The sequence below is a fragment of the Grammomys surdaster genome, unplaced genomic scaffold (genome assembly GCF_004785775.1).
Source record: "Grammomys surdaster isolate TR1022 unplaced genomic scaffold, NIH_TR_1.0 211, whole genome shotgun sequence".
NCBI lineage: Eukaryota > Metazoa > Chordata > Mammalia > Rodentia > Muridae > Grammomys > Grammomys surdaster.
Window position 1 is genome coordinate 7,979,381 of NW_021604656.1, and position 27,629 is coordinate 8,007,009.

General features: G+C 45.7%; 1 protein-coding gene across 1 annotated transcript in view; it reads left to right on the top strand.

Annotated features, from left to right (window-relative positions):
* The window catches only part of Ntrk2 (neurotrophic receptor tyrosine kinase 2), a 305,974-nt gene that overhangs the window by 241,145 nt on the left and 37,200 nt on the right, over positions 1-27,629 (top strand). Inside the window, exons 15-16 of the mRNA XM_028772066.1 lie at positions 1,832-2,004; positions 8,675-8,909. Coding sequence (XP_028627899.1) covers positions 1,832-2,004; positions 8,675-8,909 — 408 coding nt within the window. The remainder of the gene's footprint in view (positions 1-1,831; positions 2,005-8,674; positions 8,910-27,629) is intronic.

Here is a 27,629-nt window from a genome sequence, read left to right on the forward strand (position 1 = left end):
CCATACATGGAGATCCATACATGGAGAGCCATACATGGAGAGCCATACATGGAGATACATACATGCAGAGCCATACATGGAGATCCATACATGTAGATCCATACATTGAGAGCCATACATGGAGATCCATACAAGTAGATCCATACATGGAGAGCCATACATGGAGAGCCATACACGGAGAGCCATACATGGAGAGCCATATATGGAGAGTCATATATGGAGATCCATACATGGAGAGCCTTACATGGAGAGCCATGCACTAATCATCTGCAGAATCCTGTTTCCTACTGACAGTAACATTCACACATTCTGGGGACTGGGACAAAGCATTGTTCAACCACACCCAAGACAGCAGTCCAGGCAAAGGGGAGAATTTGTACAGGGGTGGTGAGGCAGCTTCCATTGTTATCTGAGCAGCTGTGAACATTACTCATGGTGGTCCTGGCACTGTAGGCCTCAGGGGAGCAATGCCAAGGGATGGACAAGCAGAGACAGGGAGAAGCTGGTTCACTCAGGGTCTGGATTTATAGTTCGTTATATAAGTGTCGTTTCTACATGTTTGTTCATAATCACCCGGGTCAAGATTAGGGTCCATGGGCGCTTTTCCTCTTGTGATTCTGGGAGTTAAGTCTAAGGTTTCATAAGTGCCCGGCGAGCTGTAACACACAATTCTCCATACTTGCTCTCTCCAGTCTAACCTGTATGCGCCACCGAGGCCAGCTCACTACATCTTTGTTTATGCCACGACCCTGGCTTAGTGACAGTATGTGACAACATAGTATACGCATATGACGTTGGCTACAAGCAGATAACTAGGACTCCATGGGACACATCACACAGGCTTCATGCTTCTTACCCCAGCCTGGACCCTGTGATCGTCGGGTGGTTCTATCACCTCTTCCTGCTGTGAGCTTCCTACGAGGCTCTGTGCACCTCACCTGACCTCACCTGTACTTGGACAGGCCCTGCTGGGTTTTGATCACCCGCATCCTGGAAGTATAACTGACCCATCATCTTGAAGCTGAAGGGATGGGACTTTCTCAGTGTACAGGGAACAGACTGGAGAAAGCTTTTAGGGTGTCACATAAAGTCAGAACATGACCCTGACTGCAGCTGGACTCTGGGACTCTCAAGCCTCAACTGTGCTCTTGTCTGAGATCTCTTCAGAATTTATTATTTAAAGAGTCATACGAGCAGGGGCTGGAGGGATGGCTCAGTGGTTAAGACTACGAGAGTTCTCTTGCTGAGGATCCAGGTTCAGTTCCCAGTAGGTACATCACATGCCTAACAACTACCTGTAGCTCTGGTTCCACGGGGTTCAGCACCTCTAGCCTCTGTGGGTACCTACACACACACACACACACACACACACGCATGAATGCACACATGTATGCACTCATTGCTCTGTGCAAATACATCTACATAGATAAAAAATTTAAAAATAACATTTTCAAGGGTTATCTGAGTAGAGAAGTGTGCACAGCACCGTTGAAATCTCAACAGGCACCACAAAGTGACAGACACGAACTGACAGACACTGTGGTGTTCATTGGGCCCAGACCAAGGGTAAAAACCATAAAGCCAGTAAGATAAGCTCCCTTGTAACTCGATGAGAATTCGATTAAGAGACTGCTCTGAGAGCGCTGGACCTTTGTGTACCCGTGAGGATGAGGTCTCCTAAGCACAATTAGTACTTCCTCAGGAATCAGGCTGCTTCCTGACATTTTGTGTAATTAATTAAATACGTGGTCATCCATTTTAGAATTCTTAGGACTCACTGGTGGAATTCCTTATCCAAACAACCTTTTCTTTGTTGTCCCCATTTTGACAGACGCTGAAGGACGCCAGCGACAACGCACGCAAGGACTTTCATCGTGAAGCCGAGCTGCTGACCAACCTCCAGCACGAGCACATTGTCAAGTTCTATGGTGTCTGTGTGGAGGGCGACCCACTCATCATGGTCTTTGAGTACATGAAGCACGGGGACCTCAACAAGTTCCTTAGGTACAGAGAGGGGAGGAGGCAACCTGAGCTTAGCGAGGGGGAGGAGCCAAACTGGGCTTAGCGAGGGGGAGGAGCCAAACTGGGCTTAGTGAGGGGGAGGAGCCAACCTGGGCTTAGCGAAGGGGAGGAGCCAAGCTGGGTGTGGTAAGGGGGAGCCGACCTGAGCTTGAGAAGAGGGCAGAAGGACTGCTCAGATCAGGACAAGGATGGAAAGTTTCTGGGAAGGGTGAAGAAAGCCCAGGCCTTTCATTGGAGGAATCCTTGGTGATGGCTGTATCCACACATGACACAGAAAGGTGGAGGGAAAGGAAGAGCATATTTTTCCTTCTGTGCCTGGTCACTCCACCTAAGCTGTAGCTAATGAGTCAGCCTGCGTTCACTGAGTACCTGTTACATTTAATGCTGTGTGAGAGGGCCTCAGCCTGGAAAAGAGTGCCAGGGACAAAAACTAAGCATTACCCAAGGCTACAGACACAGGGAGCTAAGGAACCAGGACAGGACCATAGATGGTGTTGTGAGGCCAGCCTCTGGGATGCCAGGTGTGGCAGGAGCTGAGGAAGAAGGGAAGCAGGAAACAGGCTGGAGGAGTTGAGTCAGGGGGATACTGGGTGGAGATGGTCTGACTTAAGGAGTTCTTAGATCTAGAATGGAATGCACTGAGACCAAAGATTATGAAGGAAAAAGGAGGCGGCAATGACACTGGATGGAGCTATTGATGACTTGTGAAGGTGGCCATTGCTGACAGTGTTCCCTGTATGATATAGCAGAAAACAGTCCCTAGAAGAGAGATGGGTTGCTCGTACCAGTTGGATTTTTAGTACTGACTTCACTAGGTCTTAGTTCAACGATGACTTCTTGAGAAGTCCCCTCCCTCAGATAGTGGGAGGAGGAGACAGAGCAAGAGGAACCTTAGAGTGAGCAGGAGCCACAAGGAAAGGCAAGTTTGTTCTGTAAATGTGACACTAGGTTACAGAATATGAGGGATTAAAAGAGAGACTTTAGAAGGGAAGCCTCAGCATCGTGTCAGAGTGGCATTCCTCCAGACACACATGAAGCCGGTACTCAGCTCTGGCATCCCTCCAGACACACATGAAGCTGGTACTCAGCTCTGGCATTCCTGAGTAAAGTGTTCTGAGTGATTGCTTACACTGAGCTAGCATGGGTTGGCATGCTGTACCATGGGCAAACTCTGTTAGAAAAATTCTGCTGGTGACCAACTCAGTCATCAACAGGATCACAAGAAGAGATGAGTTTGATACCATGACTTGGGGTTGTTTATCACCTTGGTGGGAACCCCTGATGGATGTCCCCATCTTGTGACTGTCTAGCGAGAAGCATATAAGGAGTTATATAGACACCACGTGACATGGAAGAAAGCAAATAATGCCTTCATTTGCATCAGGCAGATAAGGAAATAAAAATGGATCTTACACGTAAGGCATTAGGGTGGGGTACATGTGTCTCAGCACTGACAAGAGAATATGGATTCTCCTTCCTCTTCAGCACCATGTGGTTCCTGAGTGGATCTTCAGCCCACCTTGCTCAGGAACCTGCTCCCCGAAGTCTCTTACAGTTCTTTCTATGTGTTCCTTTCTTTAAACATCGGCTGGCATCTTTGAAGCATGAATCTGCACAATCCATATATGTCAGTAGAGAATTAAAGCGTGAGAAAAACAAAATATGAGGGTAGCATACTGATTGCCTTCCCCTCCTGGACTTCTTTTCCCTACCCAAGAAGGCAACACAATATATATCCCAAGAACGAGTTTAGAGCAGAAGTAATCAGTAACTTTGGTTCCCACAGCCCACTAGCTCTGCCATCGCTTCCTATTTACTTTGGTTCAGGGATGGTCACACATGGTCCTTCCTGACTTCCTCTCATGCCCAAGGCTGGGACATCTCACAGAAGTCCATGCCTGGGACATCTCACAGAAGTCATCCCCAGACAGCTTCACATGTTGCTGCAAGAGTCACACTGCAGGCTTGGTAATCAGTAAGTCACAGGAGGAATGTCTGAAGGGGGCAGTGCTTTCAGAACTGGCTGTGTGCATTGCTGTCATCTGGACCATTTTTATGGGCTCTGCCTTTGTTACATACACTGTTCAGTTCCTGCCTGGGCTGGACCTCTGGTTTCCCTTCAAGCGTGTGTGTAGGAGGTGGTGCCAGGTGAGACCAGGAGCACATGGAAAATTCAAAGTATTGAGAGACAATCCTAACCCATTATCCTGTGTCAGCCAAGTTTTCATTGTGGGTAAAAGACGAGGTAATGGCTGATTCCATACCCCATGTTGCCAGAGCTAAAGTAAAAAGAAGACACAACACCAACTTGGTTGAGGGCTGTTGTTCCTATGAGAAATATTTTCATCATTCCTCAGGTTCTTCCTTAATCCAAAAATAGCCCTTCTTACGTATTCTGCCAAAATAAACCCACCTGCAATTATCTGCATGAAGTCATGTGCATCTGCATGTTCAGACTATGGTGTGTATGTGTGTGTGTGTGTGTGTGTGTGTGTGTCTGGGTATGTGTGCTCTGTAAATCAGTGTGTGTGTTATGGGTGTGAGTGTGTGTGTATGAGCGTGTGAGTGTAAGTACATATATGTGAGTGTATATTAGTGTATATATGTTCTGTGTGTGAATGTGTGGGAGTGTATGTGAGTGAGTATGCATGTGTGAGAGTGTGTATATGTAAGTGTGAGTATGTGTGGCTATGACTGTGTATGGATATGAATGTATGTGCTTATGTGTATGCATGTGTCCATGAGTGCAATAAGTGTATATGCATAAGTGTGTGTATTCAAGTGTGGAGGTATGAATGTATATGAGTGTGAGTGCATATGCATGTGTGTGTTCATGTGTGCATGTGTGTGAGTGTGTGTGTATGCATGTGTGTGTATACATGTGTGTGTGCATGTGTGGGTGCATGTGTGTGAGTGTGTGAATGTGAGTGCATGCATGTGTGGGTGCATGTGTGTGAGTGTGTGTGTATGCATGTGTGTGTATGCATGTGTGGGTGTATGTGTGTGAGTATGTGTGTACGCATGTGTGTGTGAATGTGTGATAGTGTGTGTATGCGTGTGTGTATGCATGTGTGGGTGCAAGTGTGCATGTATCCATGTGTGTAAGTATGTGTGTATTCATGTGTGTGAGTGTGTGCCTGTGTGTATGCCTGAGTGTATGCATGTGTGTATGCATGTGTGTGTGTGTCTGTGTGTATACATATGTGTGAGTGTGTGCCTGTGTGTATACATGTGTGTATGCATGTGTGTATGCATGTGTGTGAGTGTGTGCCTGTGTGTATACATATGTGTGAGTGTGTGCCTGTGTGAATATATGTGTGTTTATGCATGTGTGGGTACATATGTGTGTGTGTGAATCTGTGTGTATGCATGTGAGTATGTACATTGCCACTCATCCTTTGACTTTCTGACTCTTAATCCTGCCCCAGCTTCCCCACTGCCTTCTGAAGTGCTCCCTTGGCATCCTACACAGGGTGTGGAGAGCTTAAAACTTCAGCCAGCTTGATTCCAGAATCTGCTGAACTCTGGACCAGGGCGGCTGCCAAGGAGCAGACCTCAGGTGCAGCGATGCGTTGCAAGTACAGGCTGTCCTCTTCCTGGGAGGAGACCTGGCCCGCGGCCGCCATGACAGATCTCCAGGCATCTTGGCAGAGCCTGATAAAGCCAGATGTCTTATGTCTCTTACCTTCTTATTCGTGTAAGAACACATACACCGAGCACAGTGTAGCCAGGTCTTACATCAGTGGGGTGGCCAAAAAAGAAGGAAAATTTCCTTTCAGGAGTTTCACAGTTTTTTGCTCTAGAATCTCCAAAGTTCCCTTCTCATGTGGAGAAAGATAGAGGAGTAACTTCCAAGTAGTAACAGATAATTATTCAAAATTTCTAAGCATATAGATGTATTAATTTATGAAAACTGAGTAGTATTTTAAAAGTTAAAAATGAATGATAAACTTTATAATTTTTTTTATTATTATTATTATTACCACTCTTGTAGCACAATTATAAAAGCCAAGTCACACAGCAGGTGATAGAGTCGAGACCCCCCACCATGCTCTCCCTTCCAGAGAAAGTGGCTGCGAACACCCTCAGAGGAATATGGTTTAAGGATAAACAGGGGAGCCACTGTATGAGATGGATAAGTCTTAGTGACTAGGTTGGGTAACAATGGTTGGTGACAATCAATTACATATTTTACAATACCTGTAGAGATGGTTCTATAAATACAAGGGAAGATAGATATCTAAGAGAAATCTATATCAGTTATTTTGTTGTAAGCTTACCTTAATCTGTTCTACACATGCATTAAATACCACACTCTATCCTATAAACCTGTCTAACTGTCACGTGCCAATTGATTTTTATAGCAAATGTAACAGATGAACTCACTTTAGTTTTATATAACCAGAAGGCTAGGGTGCAGCTGGACGGTAACGTGCGTGCCTCATCGATGCAAGCCCTGAGTTGGCTCACTCTCACTCACTGTGCATTTAAACACATAGTAGGAAAGAGGTGTGAGTCAGAGAGCCAGGTCAGGGTGGTGAACTGCCAGCTTCAAGCCATGCCAGAGACCACCTGACCAGCAAGGGTTAGCGCTTCCTGTAGATGCTGTAAGCCTCCTACTGGCTCCCCAACCCAGAGCACTGGGGAGGCCTTGCCACTTGTTAAGGGAGGGGTTCCTCCTGGGAGAAGCATCATGAGTTTTTATTTTTCAAAAGATGCAGGAAGACCTGAATCCATGCTCCTCTTAAGAGCTCATCCAGGAGGCTCACCCATCCTCCCCTTTATTGAGGGACATTCACTCCAGGAACGCAAAGGTGTGTAGAAGCTTGTATCTCAGAAGTGGGCAGGAAAATGGCTGCTCAAGGGTGTGAGAGCCTCCCCCGTCCTCGGGGCTATGAAGAGCCCTGGTGTAGGGCTACCAGCTTTCTTTTGCTTGTGGAGTATGAGGCAGGAGGTTTGCAGAGGTGCCTTCTCGGGAGGGGTTTGGAACTGGTACTTCCTGCAGACACAGGGGTCCCATTTTCTGTAGCTGGCACAGGCTATGGCTGACACTGATCTACTATGTTCATCCCTGAATGCCTAAGTTTGTCTTAGTCTTTTGGATTCCCTCTTAGTTTACATGTCTCTCTAGGTCCTTTACCTGAGGCTGAGATCTCGGTGAGGAATCTTCTGTGAGGTGGGAAGAACTTTGACATCATCAAGAAAAGGAAAGTTCCTATTTACCCCAATTTGCTGTACCTCTCCTTTACAGACCCTGTTTTGGCAAAGTCTCGCTCCTTGTTCTATAAAAAGCTCCCCCTCCCTTCTTAGAAGCACCCTCAAGTCTTCTTTGTGCCAACTCTATTAGGAAGGTGCTCCTAGGATCTGGTTTATAGAATAAGGAAACAGACCCAGGTTATATAATTCTCCTCTGTTGGGACTGGGTTCAAATTTAACAACAGCCAACAGCCTGAGCTTTGGCTTCTGTGCTGTGTCTTGTCTTCTAACCTCCAGGGATGTTTCCTCAGGCTGTTCCTGGGTGCCACAAAAGGCAGCTGGGGGCTGGGGTGTAAGGAGAGGTGAAAACTGTTCAGACTTGCTTGGTATGAAACCAGCAAGTTCCTCCCTAGGGAATAGCTAAGTCTTGATATTCAGCGACAGAGAGAGAACCAAAGGATCACCCGGGCTAATATCCCCCTTGTGCCTTTGACTAATGAGGAAATTACAGATTAGTGACGTTCAAACACTTCCCCAGATCAGGGTGTTAGATAGTGGTGGACTGGGACACGCCCCACGCCTCTGCCAGCACTTGCTCCCAGAGAAAGTAGGGTGGGTGTTGGGGGGAGAGAAGGCTTGGTGACAGCATGTTTTAGAAATGTTAAAGGGAGAGTCATTGAAGTCTGCAGCCTTGGGGGGATAAAGGTGTACCTCGGGCTGGAACAGTTCATGGAAATTCTGGCTCTCTCACTTTCAAACATTCATATGCAGTCCTGGGACCCATAAAATGCATTGGAAAACTCTCCATCTTTGTTGTAAGTGTTTCCAAGCTCTAAAAGGAGACACCCACCTCCTTACTTCCCCTTGGGGTGGCCAGCTTTGCCCAAGCCATGGTGCCCAAGGCAGCAGCATACTTATCAATTTCTGTAGCGCCCTCTTGGGGAGAGTCAAGGGCAACTTAAAGGCTACACTTATCCATAGATCTTTGTTGGGGACTTCTGGAGCAATTAGCATTGGTGCAAGGTAGCCCAGTGGATCACAGTTTAGAGGAAGGGTGGGGCCCCAAAGATGCTAGGACCATGACTTGAGAAGAGCCAACCTCCTTTAAGGTGCTTTTTCTTTATCTCTGTTGGGTTATGCTTCTCGGACTCTGAGAGTGTGGCTAATGTCTGATTCGAGCAGAGTTCTCAATTCCCTGAAACATTAGTATTTTGATGTGTTGGGGTGGGGGTGCTCACCGTTCCAGCCCACACAGCCCTGGCATCCCACTCAGTAAAAACGAGGTCTCTGGGTGCTTTCTTGGCGGTTGGAGAGATAAAAGTGTGTGTGGATTGGAGCATCCCGGTCTCTTCTTTACCCAGGTGAGATAGTGTCCTCTAGTCCCAGCTGCTGAGCGGAGACTGAGGACCCCTGCAGTCTTCCAGCTGAGGTTCCAGCCCCTTGTTTTCTCCCACAGGGCACATGGGCCGGATGCGGTATTGATGGCAGAGGGTAACCCGCCCACCGAGCTGACGCAGTCGCAGATGCTGCACATCGCTCAGCAAATCGCAGCAGGCATGGTCTACCTGGCGTCTCAACACTTCGTGCACCGTGACCTGGCCACCCGGAACTGCCTGGTGGGAGAGAACTTGCTGGTGAAAATTGGGGACTTCGGGATGTCCCGGGATGTGTACAGCACCGACTACTATCGGGTGAGTAGCCGCTCCAGCAAGGAGATCCTCTTAACTAGGAGAAGTCCCCTGTATTCTTATGCTTGGGCTGGCATAAGAAAATATCACTGGGTAGTAGAAACTGACTCCTCACAGTAGTGGAGACCTCTATGATCATGGTGATAGTGGGTGTGACTTCTCTGGCTCTTATCAGAATGCAGGTGGCTGTCAACTTTCCATGTTCTCCACAATCTTTATTTTTATTTATTTTTACATGCATAAGCTTTAATGGAAGATCTCACTTCTAAATCTCCTCTTCAGACACCAGCAGATTGGATCAAAGTCCATCCTATGGGTCCTATTTTCCCTAAGTCACTTCTTTAAAGTGCTGCTTGGAACACAGTCAAGTTCTAGGGCATGTATGTGTCCAGCATGTAAGTGTTAGGGCAAACTGTTCTTCACAATGGCTTTCCAGAGTGTTGTGTCACATTGCCAAGAGAAAACGCATCAGTGTTTACAGGGTGTTGGTCGAGGGCACAGGGGTCATGGATTTAACCAGGAACTTCTGTTTGATGCCAGGAGATGATAACTAGACACCTTGAGAGTTGGACATGTATGAACTTGTTTATATAAATCGTAATCCAGATGACCATGGCAACTCCCTCATAGACCTAGACTGGGCGATAGTAGCAGACTATTACACACGTGTGCACAGTGGGAGAGATTCTGGCAGCCTGTTCTGAAAGCTGATCACAAAAGGGCGGAGTTACCGACAGTGTTTTAAATCCACTGGCTACTTGTGGTTGGCACACTCTGGGTATGTTAGATTTGCAAATGGAGAGGTCTTGGTACTTGGATGCAAAGAATGGGAACATTTCTGGAAACCCAGAAGCTGTAGCAGAGGGAAGGTTTAGCCTGGCCTTGAAATATCCATTTGTTTATTGATTGTATCACTTGCCACCTTCCAGAGCAGGAGGTAGGGGCAATGCCTCCCTTGGCCTTTGAGCAGCTGGTGATTATTTAGCTGAAAGATGAACCTTCTCAGTTCCCATCCTAGGTCCTCTCCTGCTGCCAACTTTGCTACACTTGGTAACTTTGCTATACTTGATGACTTGGTAACTTGGCTACACTTGGCAATTGCTACACTTGGTAACTGCTACATTTTGTAACTGCTACACTTGGTAATTTTGCTACTTGGTAACTTTGCTTCTTGGTAACTTTGCTACACTTGGTAACTTTGCTACACTTGGTAACTTTGCTACACTTGGTAACTTTGCTACACTTTGTAATTTTGCTACAGTTGGTAACTTTGCTACAATTGGTAACTTTGCTACACTTGTTTTAAGAAAATGAATCTATGCCTTGCTCAGTGCTCTCTAGCAGACTGTTTGGTGGTGGCTTTTCCTTCATTGCTTTGATGAGCGTTGCTCATTTCTGGTGTGTGAAGAGTTTTTAGAGGTCAAGTTGGGGGCCTTTCTTGGTGTTTGTGGGAGACGTGAGAAATTTTAATCTCAAGGGTACAAAATAGAAATTGGAAGTAGCACCTGTCTCGAGTCTGTAAGAGGCTAGCTTTTCCCAGACATTTGAAGTACAGATGGTATTTTATAGACACATCTGCTTTATTAAATTTATTTTCCTTGGTGAAAAGTGGGAATGAGGGAGTGGGTGGATGAGTGGGGGAGCACCCTTTTAGAGGCAAAGGGGATGGGGAATGGGATGGGAGAGGGTTGTTGAGGGGAGACCAGGAAGGGGAACATTTGAAATGTAAATAAATAAGATAATCAATTAATTAAAAAAAAGGAAGAAAAGTGGAGATTAGGCGTCTCTCAGTTTCTGAAGAAACAGGTGGGTACATCTCTGAGGTGAGGTTTTGCTGAGCTGCATTGAATATGTAAAGGAGAAACATGTGGTCCAAACAACAACTTTAAAAAAAAATGGACTTAGAAGAAAGAAAGAACTCAATAAATGTTGTGGTTTAATTATTATGCACATAAGTAAGGGTGTATTTCATCCCAGTGTGGAGACCGAGGCAGGCAAAGCCCAACATTCTCAGAAGCATCTCTAGGAAGACAATTCAGAGAACAGACATTGAAAGCTCAAGAACTAAAAAGATCACTCAGTTCAAACCTAAGCAAAATATTTGAACAGATGTTGTTCCAAAGATGACATGAAAGGACCAGGAAGCACACACAGAGATGCTGAGCACCCCAGTCATTAGGGAACTGCAAAGGAAAATGACATTTGGATATCACCTCACACCACTAGGATGCTGAAAAAAAAGATGGATGGATAGTAGTACAGTGCTGTCAAGGATGTGGAGAAGTTAAAACTCTCATCCATTACTGGTGGGAAAGCAAAACTGTGCAGGTGCTTTAGAAAACAGTTTAGCAGTCTCTTAAGACTTTCAAAGTAAAGCTACAGTATAACCTAACAATTCAACCCCTATGAATATACCAACAAGAAATGAAGTTCCGTTGACACAAAAGCTCGTAGGAGAGTTATTCATGATGGCTAAAGAGTAAAAGCAGCTTAAGTATCTGTGGGAGGAACAGCAGTGGGCACCTCTGCATAAACGCTGAGGGGAGTGGGGAGCACACGCAGCCAAAAAGACAACTCCTGCAGGAGGACCTAATTGAAGACTGCCTGAGAGACCAAGGATTGCTGAACTAGACAATGTCAGGCAATCAGGAACTGCTGAAGAGATGCTTATTTAGGGCCAATGGAACACAGGTGGAGGGTATAAAGGACACCCCCACAGATTATTAAAAAGCCTGCAGCAGCATTCATATACATAAATTAAATAATCTAAAAAAATTAGAAAAAGAAAAACATGATATTAAGAGAAAGAAGTCAGCCATAAAAAGCCAGTATCATGAGACTCTGCTTACAAGGAGTGTCTAGAATGAGAAAATCTAAGGACAGGAAGTTGGTTAGTTTTTCAAGGGCTTGAGGGAGGGAATATCAAAGGTGACTGTTTCTGGAAACGGGGTTTGGGACGGAGAAGGCAATTCAAGGATTACATAGTAGTATAAGGTACAACATTCTATGTAGATGTAAACTCCAATGGCTTGTGCACTTTTAATAAAAAAAAAAACCCTGAAAAAGAAAGTACTAGACTCGTAGCTGCCATTGCATATATAAATTAATCTTCAACATTTATGCATTATTTAAACAGTGGCATTTGTGGTCTGCCATCTTTTATTGTTATTTGTTAGAAAACCCTCCACTTGGTAATCAGACCCAATGCTGGGGGGGCAGGGGTGATCTAAGCCTTCTTCTACCTTCAAGGACATCTACACATATATGGCATACATGCACTAACAGTTGTACACACATACATATATACTTAGAAGCAATAATAAATATAAAAAGTACTGAAGTATTTATTGATTACAGAAACTGGTAATTCCCAGTTCTTTATGCGTGAAATCTTCTTGACATTTGCCCAGTTATGACTATGCTTCGGAAGTAAGATTAGAGGCTGGAGAGATGGCTCAGTGGTTAAGAGCACTTACAGCTCTTGTAGCAGACTCAGGTTTGGTTTGGCAGGTCACAACCACCTGTAACTCCAATGGCAGGAGATCTAAACCTTCTCCTGCTTTCAAGGGCACCTACCGATATATGGTGTACATGAATGCACATAGGCACATACACATAAATTTTTATAATAATAATAATCTATAAAAAGTTAGCAACTCCATCTCACATGCTGTGGCCATTACTCAACTGTACTAGGAAAGTTTGTGCCTTTGCTTCACTTGTTCACAATGAGGAAGAGGCTCCAGTTTCCCATCAGCGTTTGTCTTAGACCGAAACGAGCAGCCCAGGAGAAAAAGGTAAATTATGGAAGACAGGAGAGCCAGTAGGAAACTGGGTTATGAGTTAGGCGTTCTGTTTAGCCTTTTTTAAAATTTCAAAATAACGGTTCACCTTTTAACTTCACGAAAGCATCATCAAAGGCCTAGCTTGGGACATATTTTTGCTTATTGGAATAGTAGTGCATGTAACACACTGTTGAGTCTGTCAGGCGGATAAGCGAGAATTACTGCTTGGTTTCTCAGAAGAACTCATAACACCTCTTGAGGACCTGCACCCCCTTGCCTACACACGGAGTACCGCCATTTATAAGCTCCATCCTAACCTTCCCATCAGTGCCTCCTTGTGTGCTCTGCCACCATCTCTAGGTCATGAGCTTTAGTGGTCCTTGTGTGCCCTTTAGTGGTCCTTGTGTGCCTTGCCGCCATCGCTAGGTCATGAGCTTTAGTGGTCCTTGTGTGCCCTTTAGTGGTCTTTGTGTGCTCTGCCACCATCTCTAGTTCATGAGCTTTAGAGGTCCTTGTGTGCCCTTTAGTGGTCCTTGTGTGCCCTTTAGTGGTCCTTGTGTGCCTTGCCGCCATCGCTAGGTCATGAGCTTTTCCTGTCCTTGATGTTTCCCTTTCTCCAGTGTCTTCCACAAACAATTTCTCATCATTTTCTTCCCATCTGCTTCAACAGCCCAGACCACATTTGAGGTCCCCACCAATGTCAGAAACCCTTTCAGACACCGTAACCAGGGGAAAGGTTGGATAGCCTGGTCTATTAGCTACTTTTCTATTGCTGTGATAAAATACAGTGACCAAAACCAACTCATAGAAGGAAGAGCTTATTTTGCCTCATGGTTTCAGAGAGCTAGATATCCATGATGGCCGGAAGGCACAGCAGGAAGCAGCAAGCAGAGCGTTGCAGGAGCTGAAACCTGAACGGTCATAGCTAAGCTGCACACACAAGAAGCAGAGAGGGCAAACAGGAAACAGGGTGGTTATAAAGTCTCACAGCCTGTCCCAGTGATACAATCCTTCCATTGACATTCTCCATTCTAAAAGTCCCCACAGTCTCAAATGGCACCGCCATCTGGGGATGTTCAAACGCAGGAGCCTACAGGGGACATTTCTCATTGAACCCACCACACCTAGGTTAGCTTACATGGAAACTGGTAATTAGGAATGGACGGACTTGTTTGGGAAGTAACAGATCACCTACCTTTAAGAAAGATCTTACTCTAATAAGCACCTGACCGTCTGCTCACAGCGACTTGTGCATGGGCGTATGGAGTGGTCAGTGTACAGCCTTGTGGGGTGACAGTGCATAGCCTTGTGAGGTCATCAGTGCACAGCCTTGTGAGGTGATCAATGTACAGCCTTGTGGAGTGATCAGTGTACAGCCTTGTGGGGTCATCAGTGTACAGCCTTGTGGGGTCATCAGTGTACAGCCTTGTGGGGCGACAGTGCACAGTCTTATGGGGTGGGCACCAGCTCTGTGCTGGTAGAAATAGCTGGTGGCAGCTGTTCCTGGTCACAAGGGAGCTGGCAGCACCAGGAAGCCTGAGCCTGAAGCCCATTGCAGCTGGGTTAATTACACCCTCCTAGTGAAGAGAGAAATCAGAACACTGAGTTAGCATTGAAACCAGCCCAGCATGGCGGGCTCAAAATTACTCTAACATCTTTGTTTTCTGGATTGTTCTAATTAGCAGCTCTCTGCACCAGCCTTCTATTTTGTTTTTGTTTTTGTTTTTTCCTCCTCTCCACTGGCAAAACCCGACATTCAGGGATGATCGGAAACGGATTTGTGTCACATTGTGCTAGGACATCACTCTGCCTGGTCATTACTCTGTCACTGTGGGTTCACTGAATTCTTCTTCTTTTCTTTAATTTGCACTTTGGTAGTTTTCCATGTTTGGGCCTAACATGAGTGTAGAATTAACGTAATCTGTTGGCGACTAGAAAGGCCCAAACATCTGAGAGCCTAGCTTTTAAGGGAGTGTTCTGCCCCGTGATTTAGCTTTATATAGAAGCCATAAGAAATGCTATCCTTTAGTTCCTGCCTTTGTAAGAGCAAGGGAAACGTGAAGAGTAAGTAAGTTGATCTGTGTTCAGCATTTAAGGAGGCAGATGAATGAAAATCATCAAAGCAAGGCCCTGTTCAGAATCCAAGATGTTAGTGTTACCGACAATGAGCTAAGACTTCACCACTGGATGCTCAATACCAGCTTACTGCCCAACAGGAGGAGACAGTGTGCTGTGCTGAGCACCCCAGCCAATACAGCAGGTAGCCAGCCACCTCAGAGCTAACCACTGAACCATCCCATAACTTGGCATTCCTTCCCCTTATTTGCCCATGATGGAGCGCAAAGCCAATGAACTAGACCTGACACAGTGTGAAGGAAGAGCCTAGATAGCGCAAGAAACAGACAAGCAGATGAAAACTCATCAGGAGGGGCTGGCGAGAATGCTAGTCGCTAAGCTCAAGAGCGGTGGCTGCTCTTGCCACAGGCCTTGGTTTGGGTCTCACTCACATAGAAACTCTCAATCCTAACCGGAGACTCGCTGCCTTCTTCTGGCCTCTGTGGACTCCAGGCATGCATTCGGTGCATATATATGTATGCAGGAGGAAGTCATATACATGAAATGAAAATAAAAGTCTTTAAATGTTTTAGAATTTAAACAGAAGCAGCTATCGTACCTTGACCTTCAAAACACATGCTTTTAAGGAATATTTTTTTTTTTACCTAATGCAAACATTTCTAGATAGAAAATTAAGTAGGTAAGTAGACAAACTCACTCTAAAAATTTTTTCAGTTTCTTCTTGTGCGATATAGCAATACTATTCCCTTTCTGAGAGGCAGCATGAGGTAACTCCAGTTCTTCCTCATCTCTTGCTTTCCACACACAGGGCAGATGCTCACAAATCTGTGATCCCTCACTGGTTCATCCAAATAGGTATTACAAGGCAGAGAATCCGATACTATCCGAGTCATTTCCTCTTCTATCGTGAGAGGGGCAGACAGCAAGTCTCCCGTCTCTGAGCATCTGTACAGACTGGTTCAGGGCGTTGTTGATGAAGACGAACCATTGGCAGGAGTGTGCCATTTTAGCTCTGCCCATGATTTGTCAGGTTTGTGTTTGACTGGCTTGGATGCGTGTGTGTCTCAGATACCAGGGCTGCTGACCTTGGGAGCTAGAACTCGGCTGTGAGATGTTCTGTCTCAGATCACTGATTAGGAGTAAGGACGGGAGGACTAAGATGGCTTCCACAGAGCACTGTCACGGGACAGCTTCCTCTGCAGATGTACGTCTAGAACACTTGAAAGTAAACCCAATGTTCATTTCAAGGGAAAACTCACTCTCTTCCTGGTAGACGTCCTCTGTGCTTTCGGCTCTCATTTGTCTCACGTGTCATTTTCGTTTTTTCTTCACCACTATAAAATACTTACACGATGACTCGTGACTTTCAGATGAACAATTGTAGAGCTTTCTAGTTGGGCTCTTTTGCTTAAAGTGGCTTCAGAAAAAAAGATACATTGTCTATTCTTTGAAACCTTCTTCACTCGGTTCTCCCCTCAGCACTTAGAGCACAGTTCAGAGGAACTGTCTGCCTGAGAGGAATCAGAACACTGAGTTCAGGCTAATTCTGTATTAGAAGAGATTTGCATAAATTATTTCAAGTTTCTAAGTTGGTTTAGTTTGTATCCAAGCTTTCCTAAGAACTTTTACTTGCGCTTGTGAGTTTTAGGAGTGTAAGGGCAAGAGTCCTCTCATTCATTCATTCATTCATTCATTCATTCATTCATTCAATAATCATCATTTACTCAACACATATTCAAGAAACAAATAGTATACAGCATACTGAATACAAATGGAGTCTATAACAAAGGTGTGTGGGCTCTACATGGACATCCCACCATAATGAGACAAGCCCTGCCCTGAGGATTGCACTGGGAACCCAGGGAAGAAGCTCTGGAAAATCATAGTGAAAGTCACAGAGAAGCATTCAGCCTGGGATTAAGATGGAAACCCCAAATAGTCTACTGTCTAGAAGGCCTGAACCGGAAAAGGATGGGGGAAACATATCATAGAATGTAAAGACAGGCGACAATGTAGATATCGTGGGTATGACCAGGGAACAGAGAGTCCTTTGCCATGCACCCAACAGGATTTGGGCTGTTAACAAATTCTGTAAGGTCCTGTTGGTAATGCCTATAGCTTTACACTCAACTTTTGAGCTGAGAAAGAGCAGTAGGAGGATCTTCATCAGGAGATGTATTCTGATATGTCCTCGAATCGATGAAAACTGTCTCTCCCAAAGGCCAACATCCCCACCTACATAGCTGCTTGTTCTGTCTGAAGTCACATCCGTTACATTCTACCTGTGAGCTGACAGAGAGTTAGCTCAGTGATCTGTGGTCACAGGCCATTGTCCTTATGGAAGGAGCTCCTCAGGGCCTTTCATTTTTTTTTATTGTGTTTGATGACCTTTGACAAGAACCATAAGAAGCTGCAGAAACTGGAGTATAAGAGCTGACCTGGAGACGCACAGCCAGGGCCTCTGTCCCACCCACATCCCAGCCGAGGAAGAATGTTAGCAGGAGCAGAGTAAGAGTCTACTGTCTCCTGGGGTTCTTACTTAGGAAGCCATTCACCCATCCATTTTGTACACAGATTACTGTATGCGCCTTGGTATAGGAGAGAGGCAGGTGTAGTCATCCTCTCCCAGTTTCTTGGACAGGTGAGGGAGGACTCCTTTGAGTCCTGGGAGGTCATCTTACCAGGTGCTTTCTCTTCCCACACTTCATAAGTAAAGCTATCAGGCCTCAGGCCTCTGTGTGAAATCTGTGTGACATTGCTCAGTCCGTGCAAGCCAACACCAAGAGCCAGCAAGGCAGTGAAGGAAGGAGGGTCGGTGCTGCAGCCTTAAGACAATGCTTCTCGTCTCTAGTTTTTCATGGTCGTGCCAGTTAGAAATGTATTTGACTAAAGGACATCGGCGTGTTCCTAATCGGCGTGTTCCTAATGGCAGGTAGGGGTTGCTTTGCTCATGAAAAAGGAACCAACAGGTGGGCAGTTCTGATGGGCTCTGAGACCTTCCAATCTTGGAGCCACAGAGACTAAGTCTCTCAGCCATGCCCTCCTGCCTTTCGTTGGCTCCTGTGACTGCCAATATCGGGGGAGGGGGAGGTCTAAGGAGGAGGGAGGGGACCTTGTGAAGAGCAGAAGCCTGTGCCTGTGTTTGGGGAAACAATCTTTCCCCAAGCCTCACTTTTTATTTTATACCCTGTTGTTAGAATGAAGGGGCAAGTTCACTTGCAAAAACCTGGAGGAAAGTTGGGATCTGAAATTGAGGAGGGGGAGAGGAGGGCAGAAGTGATTGGCTTTGGCCTAAGAAACCTGCCACACTGACCCTATGTTCTGATAGACTCCGTTTCTTCTTTGCCAGGAGTTCCTGTCTTCGAAATGTTTTAGAGAGAAAGACATCCAAGTGGTTCATAGCCTTAGATTAAGACTGACGTCCTGGGATGGGAGTCTTTGGTCCTTAACATGCAGCAGCTTTTCCTCTCACATCTAAAATTCTCCTGATCTTGGACAATTTGACAATGATGTGCTTCCTGGGTTCCTTCATGACCGAGTTCTTGGCTTTTGTGTCTTGTAGTTTTCATCGGTTTGGGTCTTTATCTGTTCCGGACATCTCTCGCACCCTTCCATATCACACAGATCAGTGAGCACAGCATGCTGTTTGTATCCCCCTTTCCTGGATCCTCCTTCTTTGGGAGGTTTCGACTGCCGTGTCTTCCTCGGTAAACTCCTCTGCAGGGTCTGACTTTGCTGTGTTCCCACTGGTCTCTCCATTCTTCCTGTTTATCGCTTCCGAAGGCTCAGCAGGAGGCCTTTCCTATCTCAGCCATGTCTCTAGCCTTTCAAGAGATGAAACAGTCACGGTGAATATTTGAGGTGTTGCAATGAGTTCTGCATACATCCCAGTCAATCCCACTTCTTCTTCATTGCAAGTGAGTGCATCGCTTTCTGGACATTTTAGATGGGAAGCCATATTGTGTCTTTTCCTTATTGAATAATGCTCAGTGGTCTTGTGTTTCCATAAATATCTCTGACTTCTGTTCAGGCATGCAGCTACATTTCATGAAGATAATTTTATATTTTGTGTGTTGATTTTTGAAATTTATCGAGCAAGGCTAAGAGCATTGGAAACTTTAGGGCCTACCCCAGATTCTTGGAAGTGTGGCGTCTCCACACTGCTCTGTGGGAGCCAGCACTTCTCCTTCCCCTGTGTGAGCACCTAGTGCTGTGGTCTCCAACCTTTCACTTCTTTCCCAGGACTGTGTTCTCATGAGCAACCTGGTGCTTCAGTGAGTTTGGTACACCTTGGCGGGAGCACATGTCATGTCAGAGGATCACAGCATGATGAAAAAAAAATAGAAAGAAAAGGGTGGTGGGAGGTAAAGAAATATACAAACGAGAGAGAGACAGAAACACAGAGAGAGACAGAAACACAGAGAGAGACACACAGAGACACAGAGAGAGCCAGAGACACAGAGAGAGAGCCAGAGACACACAGAGAGACAGAGACACACAGAGAGACAGAGACACAGAAAGAGACAGAGACAGATAGAGACAGAGACAGTAAGTTTCAGATCTGTATCCTGGCTTTCCTTCCTTCCTGTTTATTTTAGCAAGGACTGCAGCTTACAGAAAGGTGCTGTTCACAGTCCGAGTGACCTTCTGACCTGAGCTAAACTCTCAGCTCACCCCCACAGACACACCCAGAGTCTTGCTCTATCAATCTCCCTGGCAGCCCTCAGTGTAATCAAGTTGACAGTGAAGGTCAGCCATCTTATGGAACTTTGAGTGAGCTAGACCTGCACAGTCTCCTGACTCCCCGTGACCGCTTACCTCTCAAGGAGTTCTAGCCGTCCTGACGTTTACTGAGTAACGTGGAAACGGGTTGTATTTAGGTTGCTTAGGGATGAATGTATCATCTCAAGGCCTATCAGTGAGCTGCTTACACTCTGCAGTAAAGAGAAACAAATTCTACAGCGACTTCCTGTGAAGGTTCCCCCTCCCCACCTCCTTTTTAATTAAATAACTTACATTTACATAATACTTCTACAATTAAAGTTTCTCTGCCTACACAAGATTATTACTTAAGTAGGAGAGATTTTCTCCATCTCCAGTGAGTAGTGAACATGGGCAATTATCTCAACCTTGTTGCTACTCTGAGAAGCTTCTCAGGCTCATACATGAGCTGGTTCAAGAAGGCACTGGAGAATCCTGTGGGCAGAAAATCTCAGCAGTGTCTCCTGCACCTCGTAATCTCTTGGCTTTTGTTCGAACCGAATCTTGGGAAGCTCTGGGCAGAGGGACGGCTAGATTAACTTGAGATAGCATTTCATATATACTTCTTAACTGTGTTTCTGCAAGATGTGATCTGTTCCCTAAAGAATACCTCCCTGGGAGAAGACACATGAATGATTCTGTCTGATATTAAGCAGGGAGATACATGCTGTATAGAAAAAGCTGAATTTGGAGGAGGCAAGGAAGGAGGTCTATAAAATTCTATGGGGAAATCAATTAGATTTTGGCTGAGTCTTAAAGGGAGAAAAGTATCAGGTAGGGTTGTTAGTAACCTTAAAAACTATTTCCTATGACTGGAGCTGTGATCCATACCTAATGCCAAAGGGTTCTCGTGTGCAGCACAAACATTTTAGTGTTAAACGCCAAGTGCCACACATGTACTAGATGCTTGCTGATCACACTCAAAGGAACTTTCAGAAAAGAATGGTCCGTGTTCTTCTTCCAAAGCAAGGATGCTGCCCACTGCACTACTTGCATGAGCCAGAAGTTGTGGAGTCCCACCAGGCCATGAGTCAATACCTTGGTTCTGATAACATCCGTCCTCAAGGGGTTATTTCAAACCTGCCCCTGCTCCGTCCGTCCACCTGTCAGACACTACGAAATCAACAGAGATGATCATAGCAACCTGGATGCAGGCGATAACATTAACACACCAGAATTTATCCTCTGCTGTGTGACGGGGGCTTCACACACTGGTGAGCCTGTGGTGAACACAGCTTAGCAGAAGCTTATAGAGAGTCTAAGGAATTTCACTTTCCAGACAGATCGAGGCATACAGTGGGCTCCCGAAAAATATTTATCTGAGACTGGGGGACAACACAGTCAGTGAAGTGCTTGCCGGGTAGGCATGAGGAACAGAGTCTGATCCCCAGATTCTGTGTTTAGAGGAAAGACAGAGGGAGAGCTGGGCACATGGCACACTTTTATAATCTCACACTGGGAAGCTGGAGAACCCTGGCCAATCAGCTTAACTTAGATCACCGAGACCCAATCCAGTGAGAGGCCTTGATACAACAACAGCAGCAGCAGCAGCAGCAACCACAACAATAAAAGGTGGGCTGAACTTGAGGAATAACATACAAAATTGACCCCCGGCCTCCACACAGATGAATACACACACACACCCTCCACACAGATGAATACACACACACACAGGCACACACACACACACATGCACGCATATATACAAAAGAGGTAAAGTAAAAGAATCATCAAACAAAATCCCTTCTAAGCTCTGATGAGAAAAATCTCACTCGAACATATGACCTTACTTGCTCTTTGCCACAAACAAATGTTCAAACTTGGTCACAGGCATGGGTACCTGGGAGCTTGTTTCTTTTCTCATTTTGAAAACTTCTCCCTGGACCTCCACACCTTGGTTTAAATGGAAACTGTGCGGTTGCTCTTAATTATCAAGCTTCAGAAGCTGGCCGGGGAAGCCAGGCTCTGTGCCACAGGCTTGGAAGACCAAAGTGGAAGGAGAGGACGGTCAAGGCCTGCCTGGGCTACAGGAGGAGCTTTAAGCCCAGCCATGCGACTTAATAAGCACTTGCCTCAAAATAAGAATTTCAGAAAGGTAGGACTGTAGCTCCGGGGAGCAGGATCCTTGCATGCACCAGCCAGTACCACCATCAGTGGGGAAAGGCCATGTGCTGTTAAAAATTCTCTCAAACGGAGATGGCATTATGGCCATAATACAGTTTTAGGACTTCCGGTGAGAAAGGTCTTTAAATTTTCCTCAGTACCGTTCAGCCACACCCTGCCATCAGAGCACAGATTACTTGAGTAATGCTGTTTGCCGTTAAGCCCCAAATCTTCTATTTGGACCCGTTTGTGAATGAGTATTGTTTGAGGCTCCCACACACACCGCTGTCCTTGTCTTCGAGGTGAGCTTGGCTCATTCTCTAGGGAGATACTGTCCTAGACATCCTGAACGTAGTGAGTGAGACACACCATCAGCTGCAGCTGGGGGAGGATGCGAATGCAGATGCAGATAAAGCAGCAGGGCTTGAGCTGCCTGCCCAGCAGTCTACGCGGACCCCTGCTGGCCGCCTCTGTCTCTGCAGGGTTGTGTCTGTGTGGGTGACTGGTGGGGCCTTGCGCAAGAAAAGGCTTGCGAGGAGTGAAACAGCTTGTCAAGGTATCCTTGTGGGTGTCTGTATTGAAGTGTCACAGTACGAAGGCTTTTTATTAGCGGTTATTTTAGAAGCCGAACACCGAAACGGAACAGTTTCTTCCCTACACGGCACTTCCAGGCTGGCTGCCTCCCTCAGCACCCTACGACAGCACCAGCCTTCACATAAGGGGGTGGAGAACATGACGTTGGATCCTTTGACGGTGGAGCCTGGCTATGTGGCCCACGCCCTGAGCCCTGGAGATAATTTGGTTCATTCACATGTTTCTGATGACGGGATGCAGCCGCGGCGGCTGCGGAGGATGGGGCCTCGTGCGTTGCCTTTGCGCACAGCCCGGGAACCCTCCTGTTTTGAATGGGTTTGAAGGGATGGGTGCCCCGTGTGAAGGGCAAAGAGAAACCCGGGCCAGCTAAGCCTGGTGTGAGTGTCATTTTGGCTTCCTTCAGCTTATTGCTAAATTCTTCACAGCTCTGTCTTCTAGTGCACAGCAGGTTCTCTCTAGAAAACTCAGTAGACTTCGTTGTAACAAACAATTTTGCCCTGAGAAGACTCCTTTGAGTGCTTTAGAGAGTTGATTCTGAATCTTGGAAGGAAGGGTATTCATTCTACCTTAATATCTCAGTCTCATAGATTTGCCACAGCCCGTCTATACTTAGAGAAGGTAGGAGATGTCAGGGGCATCCCTGCTTATACACTGAAGGCCTAAAATCAGTCATAGGCCTAAAATCAGCAATAGGCCTGTCATACATGTATACTAACACCAAGTCTTGGGTCTCTGTGGATAAACACTGAAACAGATGGCTATAAGCTATTGTAAACAGGCAGTTTTTGTGACAATTTACCAGCCTGAATAGTCATAGGCCTTGTAAATAGGTAGCCTTGGCAGATAATACCAACTTAGATAAGGACAAGTGAATCATAGGCAGAGTCATAGCGACCTGTCCCCTGAACCTTCACCCAGCCGATACCCTGTTCTGAAAGATATCTGTATTCTCCCTGAACACCCACGCTCCAGTGTCATCCCCTTCCCTACGTCCTACCTTTTTGTGTTTATAACCCCTGTGTGAATGAGTATAAATTACAATACAAAAATAAATAAATAAATAAATTATATATATATATATATAAAAGAAAAATATGTTTCATGGGGTGCAGCTTAGACAAAGAGCCATGGGCAATTAGTACTGCTGAAAGAGGGAGAACTGGTCTTTCCCAAGGAAGAGCCCCCTAACTGGTTACCCAATAGCGGGTGGTCAGCTCTGAAAATATATACATACAAGCCACACTAAATATATTCAGCAGGTTAAATGTAACAGTTATGTGTATATTTGTATGATTACAATCATAACAAGAGAAAAGGTGGTCATGAATTTGGAAAAGAGATATGAAAGGGGTTGGAAGAAAGGGAGAGGTAATAATGTAACCATATTTTAATTGTTATGAATTACAAATAAACTGTGTTGGTTCGTTCTTCAAAAAAAAAATCTCAGTCTCAGCCTTTTTTTTTTTTTTTTAATGGAGCCATCTCAACCACCTGTTTTTGTTTTGGTGCTTTGATTTTTGAGACGGAGTCTCCCTATGGAGCTAGTCCAAGCTGTCCTTCAATTCTTCTGCTTCTTGCCTTGGCATCAGAAATCACAGATGTGTAGCCCCTCCCACATCTGTGTTTTCATGATACGGATGAAGAAAATAGTATTTATGGAGGTGAAGTCACCTCCCGAGGTGTCCTGGCATCTTTTGAGGTTACTCCTCCCACTCCCACCCCCTCCCCCAGGAGGTAGGAAGGGGTAACCTTCAAGGTCACTGTAAGGTGGCTTTGAGTCATTTGTAAATCTGATACATGAACCATCATCCATCACACAGAGACCCGAATCTGTTTGCTCCTCTGTCGTGTGTGCCCAGGGCTACATGACTCCGCCAACTCATCAGATCAACTTCTCTGACCCTTGTTTCCAAGTTCACGTAAGTGGAAATGTCTGTTCTGCCCACTGCCTCATGTTGCCATGAGGGCACTGTCTTAGCGTTTTAATGCTGTGAACAAACATCATGACCAAGGCAACTCTTATAAAGATAACATTTAATTGGGGCTGGCTTATGGGTTCAGAGGTTCAGTCCATTATCATCAAGGCGCGAACATGACAGCATCCAGGCTGGCATGGTGCAGGAGGAGCTGAGAGTTCTGCATCTTCATCTGAAGTTGGCTAGTGGAAGACTGGCTTCCGGGTAGCTAGGATGAGGGTCTTAAAGCCCACACCCACAGTGACACACCTCCTCCAACAAGGCCACACCTACTCCAAAAAGGCCACACCCACTCCAACAGGGCCACACCTACTCCAACGTGGCCACACTTTCTAATCATGCCACTCCCTGGGCAGAGCATATCCAAACCATCCCAGGCACTATGGGAAATACAATGTGGGAAAGTGGGACCTGTTCTCAGGACTCCTTTGGTGAGCGTCAGGGAGCTCCGTGCTGATACTTACCCAGGATTCCAGCCTTCATCTTTAGAATGTGGCTCTCAGATAAACCGCACTGAGTGGAGGACGGGTTCCCATGGGTGGGAGTACTGACGTAGGTCTTTTTGAAGATTCCAAGACTACTCTTGGCTCACCGTACTTAGTTTCCTTTTGCATCCCCTGTACCTATAATACGACATGCCACTCTTACATAATACACATGTGTCCACTCTTATATGTTATTGCTCTTGTGTCTCTGACTAAGGTGATATGTGAGAGATTTTTCCAGCAATGTTAAAGGGCTTGTTCAGATCCCCGACTGCCCACTGATTCGTGGACATGTTTCTTGTCCATGCCCTTCTGGCAACCTCAGCCACCACCACTGCAAACACGATTTTAAAAAACAAAATAAAACTTATTTTTAAGATTTATTTACTTTTATTTAAGTGTGCTAGTGTCTGTGTGCAAGTATGTTTAAGTGGTCACCGCTTGCATACAGTGCCTGTGGAGGACAGAAGAGGGCATCAAATACCCGGAACTGGAGTTACAACTGTTGTGAACAACCATGTGGGTACTAGGAACTGAGCCCTAGTCCTCTGCAGGGCAACTAGTGCTCTTAATTGCTGAGCCACGCCAGCAGCCCAACTGAGAGCACATGTTAGCATTCCACGTAATGTGCTCCCCCTGCTCTTTGAGGTTAGTGGACAGCTATCATCTCTTACCATTGTCAGCCACTGTGGGTCTAACAGTTTCTCTAAGGGTGAAACACACACCACAAAAGGAAGCCATCACAGGATAAGGCACACACACACAGTAGAATATGCTAGATTTAGGCAACAAAGGACAGGCCTCAGGTCTTTAGCACTCTGGAAAAGACTGGAGACTCCTGCTACAACGTAACACTTAAAACATTAAAATAAACTGGATGAGGTTACAAAATAATACCATCAAGTAGAAGCAGAGCTATCCATTTTAAATTGCGATGTGCAGTGTGATTAAAACATTAAATGGGACCTGGGGGTGAATATAAAGAGGTGAGCATACAGGATGTTCTAAAATACACGCAGCAGCGGTGATATCACATTAAGTCACCAGGTTATATGGATAGTATCTCTGGAGAGTCTGCTGACACTACTGCGGTTTGTTGCCCATGTCAACAGCTGAAAGAAACACTGGACTCAGAGATGAACAAGAGTATGTGCAGTTCATGTTCATGCAGTCCCTGTGAATCAAATCCACAGAACACACCAGGCTCTGTGTGTTACCAGTTCAGTAGCCCCGTGTTTGAACATCATCCAACAGGGCTCATTATGCAGATGCCATGTATTTCTACTAGCTAGGAGCGTCCATCAAGACCTGATGCAATGACAAGGGGTGGGTAGCATAGTAGTCAGACCGGGCAGACCCTGCAGCTGAGACTGAATAAACTCTCGGAGTTCTATAGACTCAACTTCTTCAACTTTTACCCTCTAGTAGCAATAGTCTTTTTTGCCAGGAGACCTGTGTGAATCTGTGCACCACAGGCATTGCCTGCCTTGCATTAGACAGTTATTATGTCAGCACTCGTTGCTGTTAATTATATGTGAACATACAAAGAGGATAACTCAATCAACAACATAAGAGGGGACTGATCCTGGACAGCCTGGTGTTAAACAGGGCATGCAGACTCTCAGCTTGATTAGCTGAGTTCAGCCCGTATTTCTCCACCTCTCCATACTACAAGGATGCTTGCCAAGAGCCTAGTTGAAACCAATACATCGTCTGCCCAAGGCTGTCCCTAAACTTCTCTCCCACTGTGAAGAGACTTCAGTGACTGCTTCTGTGAACAGGTGGCCCTGGTTACATCTGCTTATGTGTGCCATAGTCATTAATGTAACCACTGATATCAAGCGCACCATACGATGAGAACCATCAGACCTAGATGTGCGAACTATCATCCAATACTGCAAAAACACTGGTACATTTTCATGGTCTCATTTTATAATAGGTAACTGTTACCAATGTGAATGTTTAAAGCATTGTTACAATGTGCTTTTATTTTCTTTAGTTTGGGGGATTATTTTGTAGTTAAGATTTATAGATTCTCATAGCTACACAGTTCTGTGAGTTTTCTTTTTGATAATTAAAATTAGCTACAATATTCTAATTTCTATAAACTTACTTTGGCCCAAACAGCTACTAGTCTTTGGAGCACATGGAAGTTTGATCAGTTCTGTGGTTCCAACTCTCTGCAGTGAGTCATGGCTGCACAGTCTTCATGCTTCTTTCAGGCTTGCCAAACTCCATCAGAGCCTCCAGTAGTGTTGGGGATGTGTGCCCGGGCTGCTCTGTACAGCTTTAGCATCTCATTGGTTTATGACAGGAATGCTTAAGTAGTTCAAGGACCATGCCTAACAGTTTCTCCACATCTCAGAGAAGTGGATGCTCCAGTGTTGACTGCCTTGAGGTACAAGTGACTGGAGACCATGAAGTGCAAAGGCTGAGGGAGACAGGAAAATGGTAAGCAAGGTTACACTCGATTCAGCAGTTCGCCAGGTGATGCCTCTCTATTCTCCAAGCTCAGAGTAAAACTCACCAACTTATCCATAGAGGCAACATTCATCCCAGGGTGCATTTGACCATGGAGGTCTTTCCCTGTTGTCTACTCAGTACTGGAAGATGACAGGCCCTCAAGTTCTCCTTCAGAAAAACACAAGAACTAAACGGGGATGTGCCACAATTACAGGTGCCCTGAAAGTTCTCTACACGCATGAGCGGTTTGAGTGCTCAGCTCAAAGGTCGCCATTTTCATAGCAAGATGGGTCACCGGTGTAGGCCTCCTATGCCTTCGGTTACAGCCTTCACAGACTGTTGTATGCATATGAGTACAAGGAGTTCTGCTCCATTCCTTGCTTGCCAAGATGGACTGAAGGAAACCCTTTGAAATCTTACTGCTAACCAAAATAAACCCTTCCTAGCATTGAGGATTCTAGCAGGCATGTTGTCTCAGCA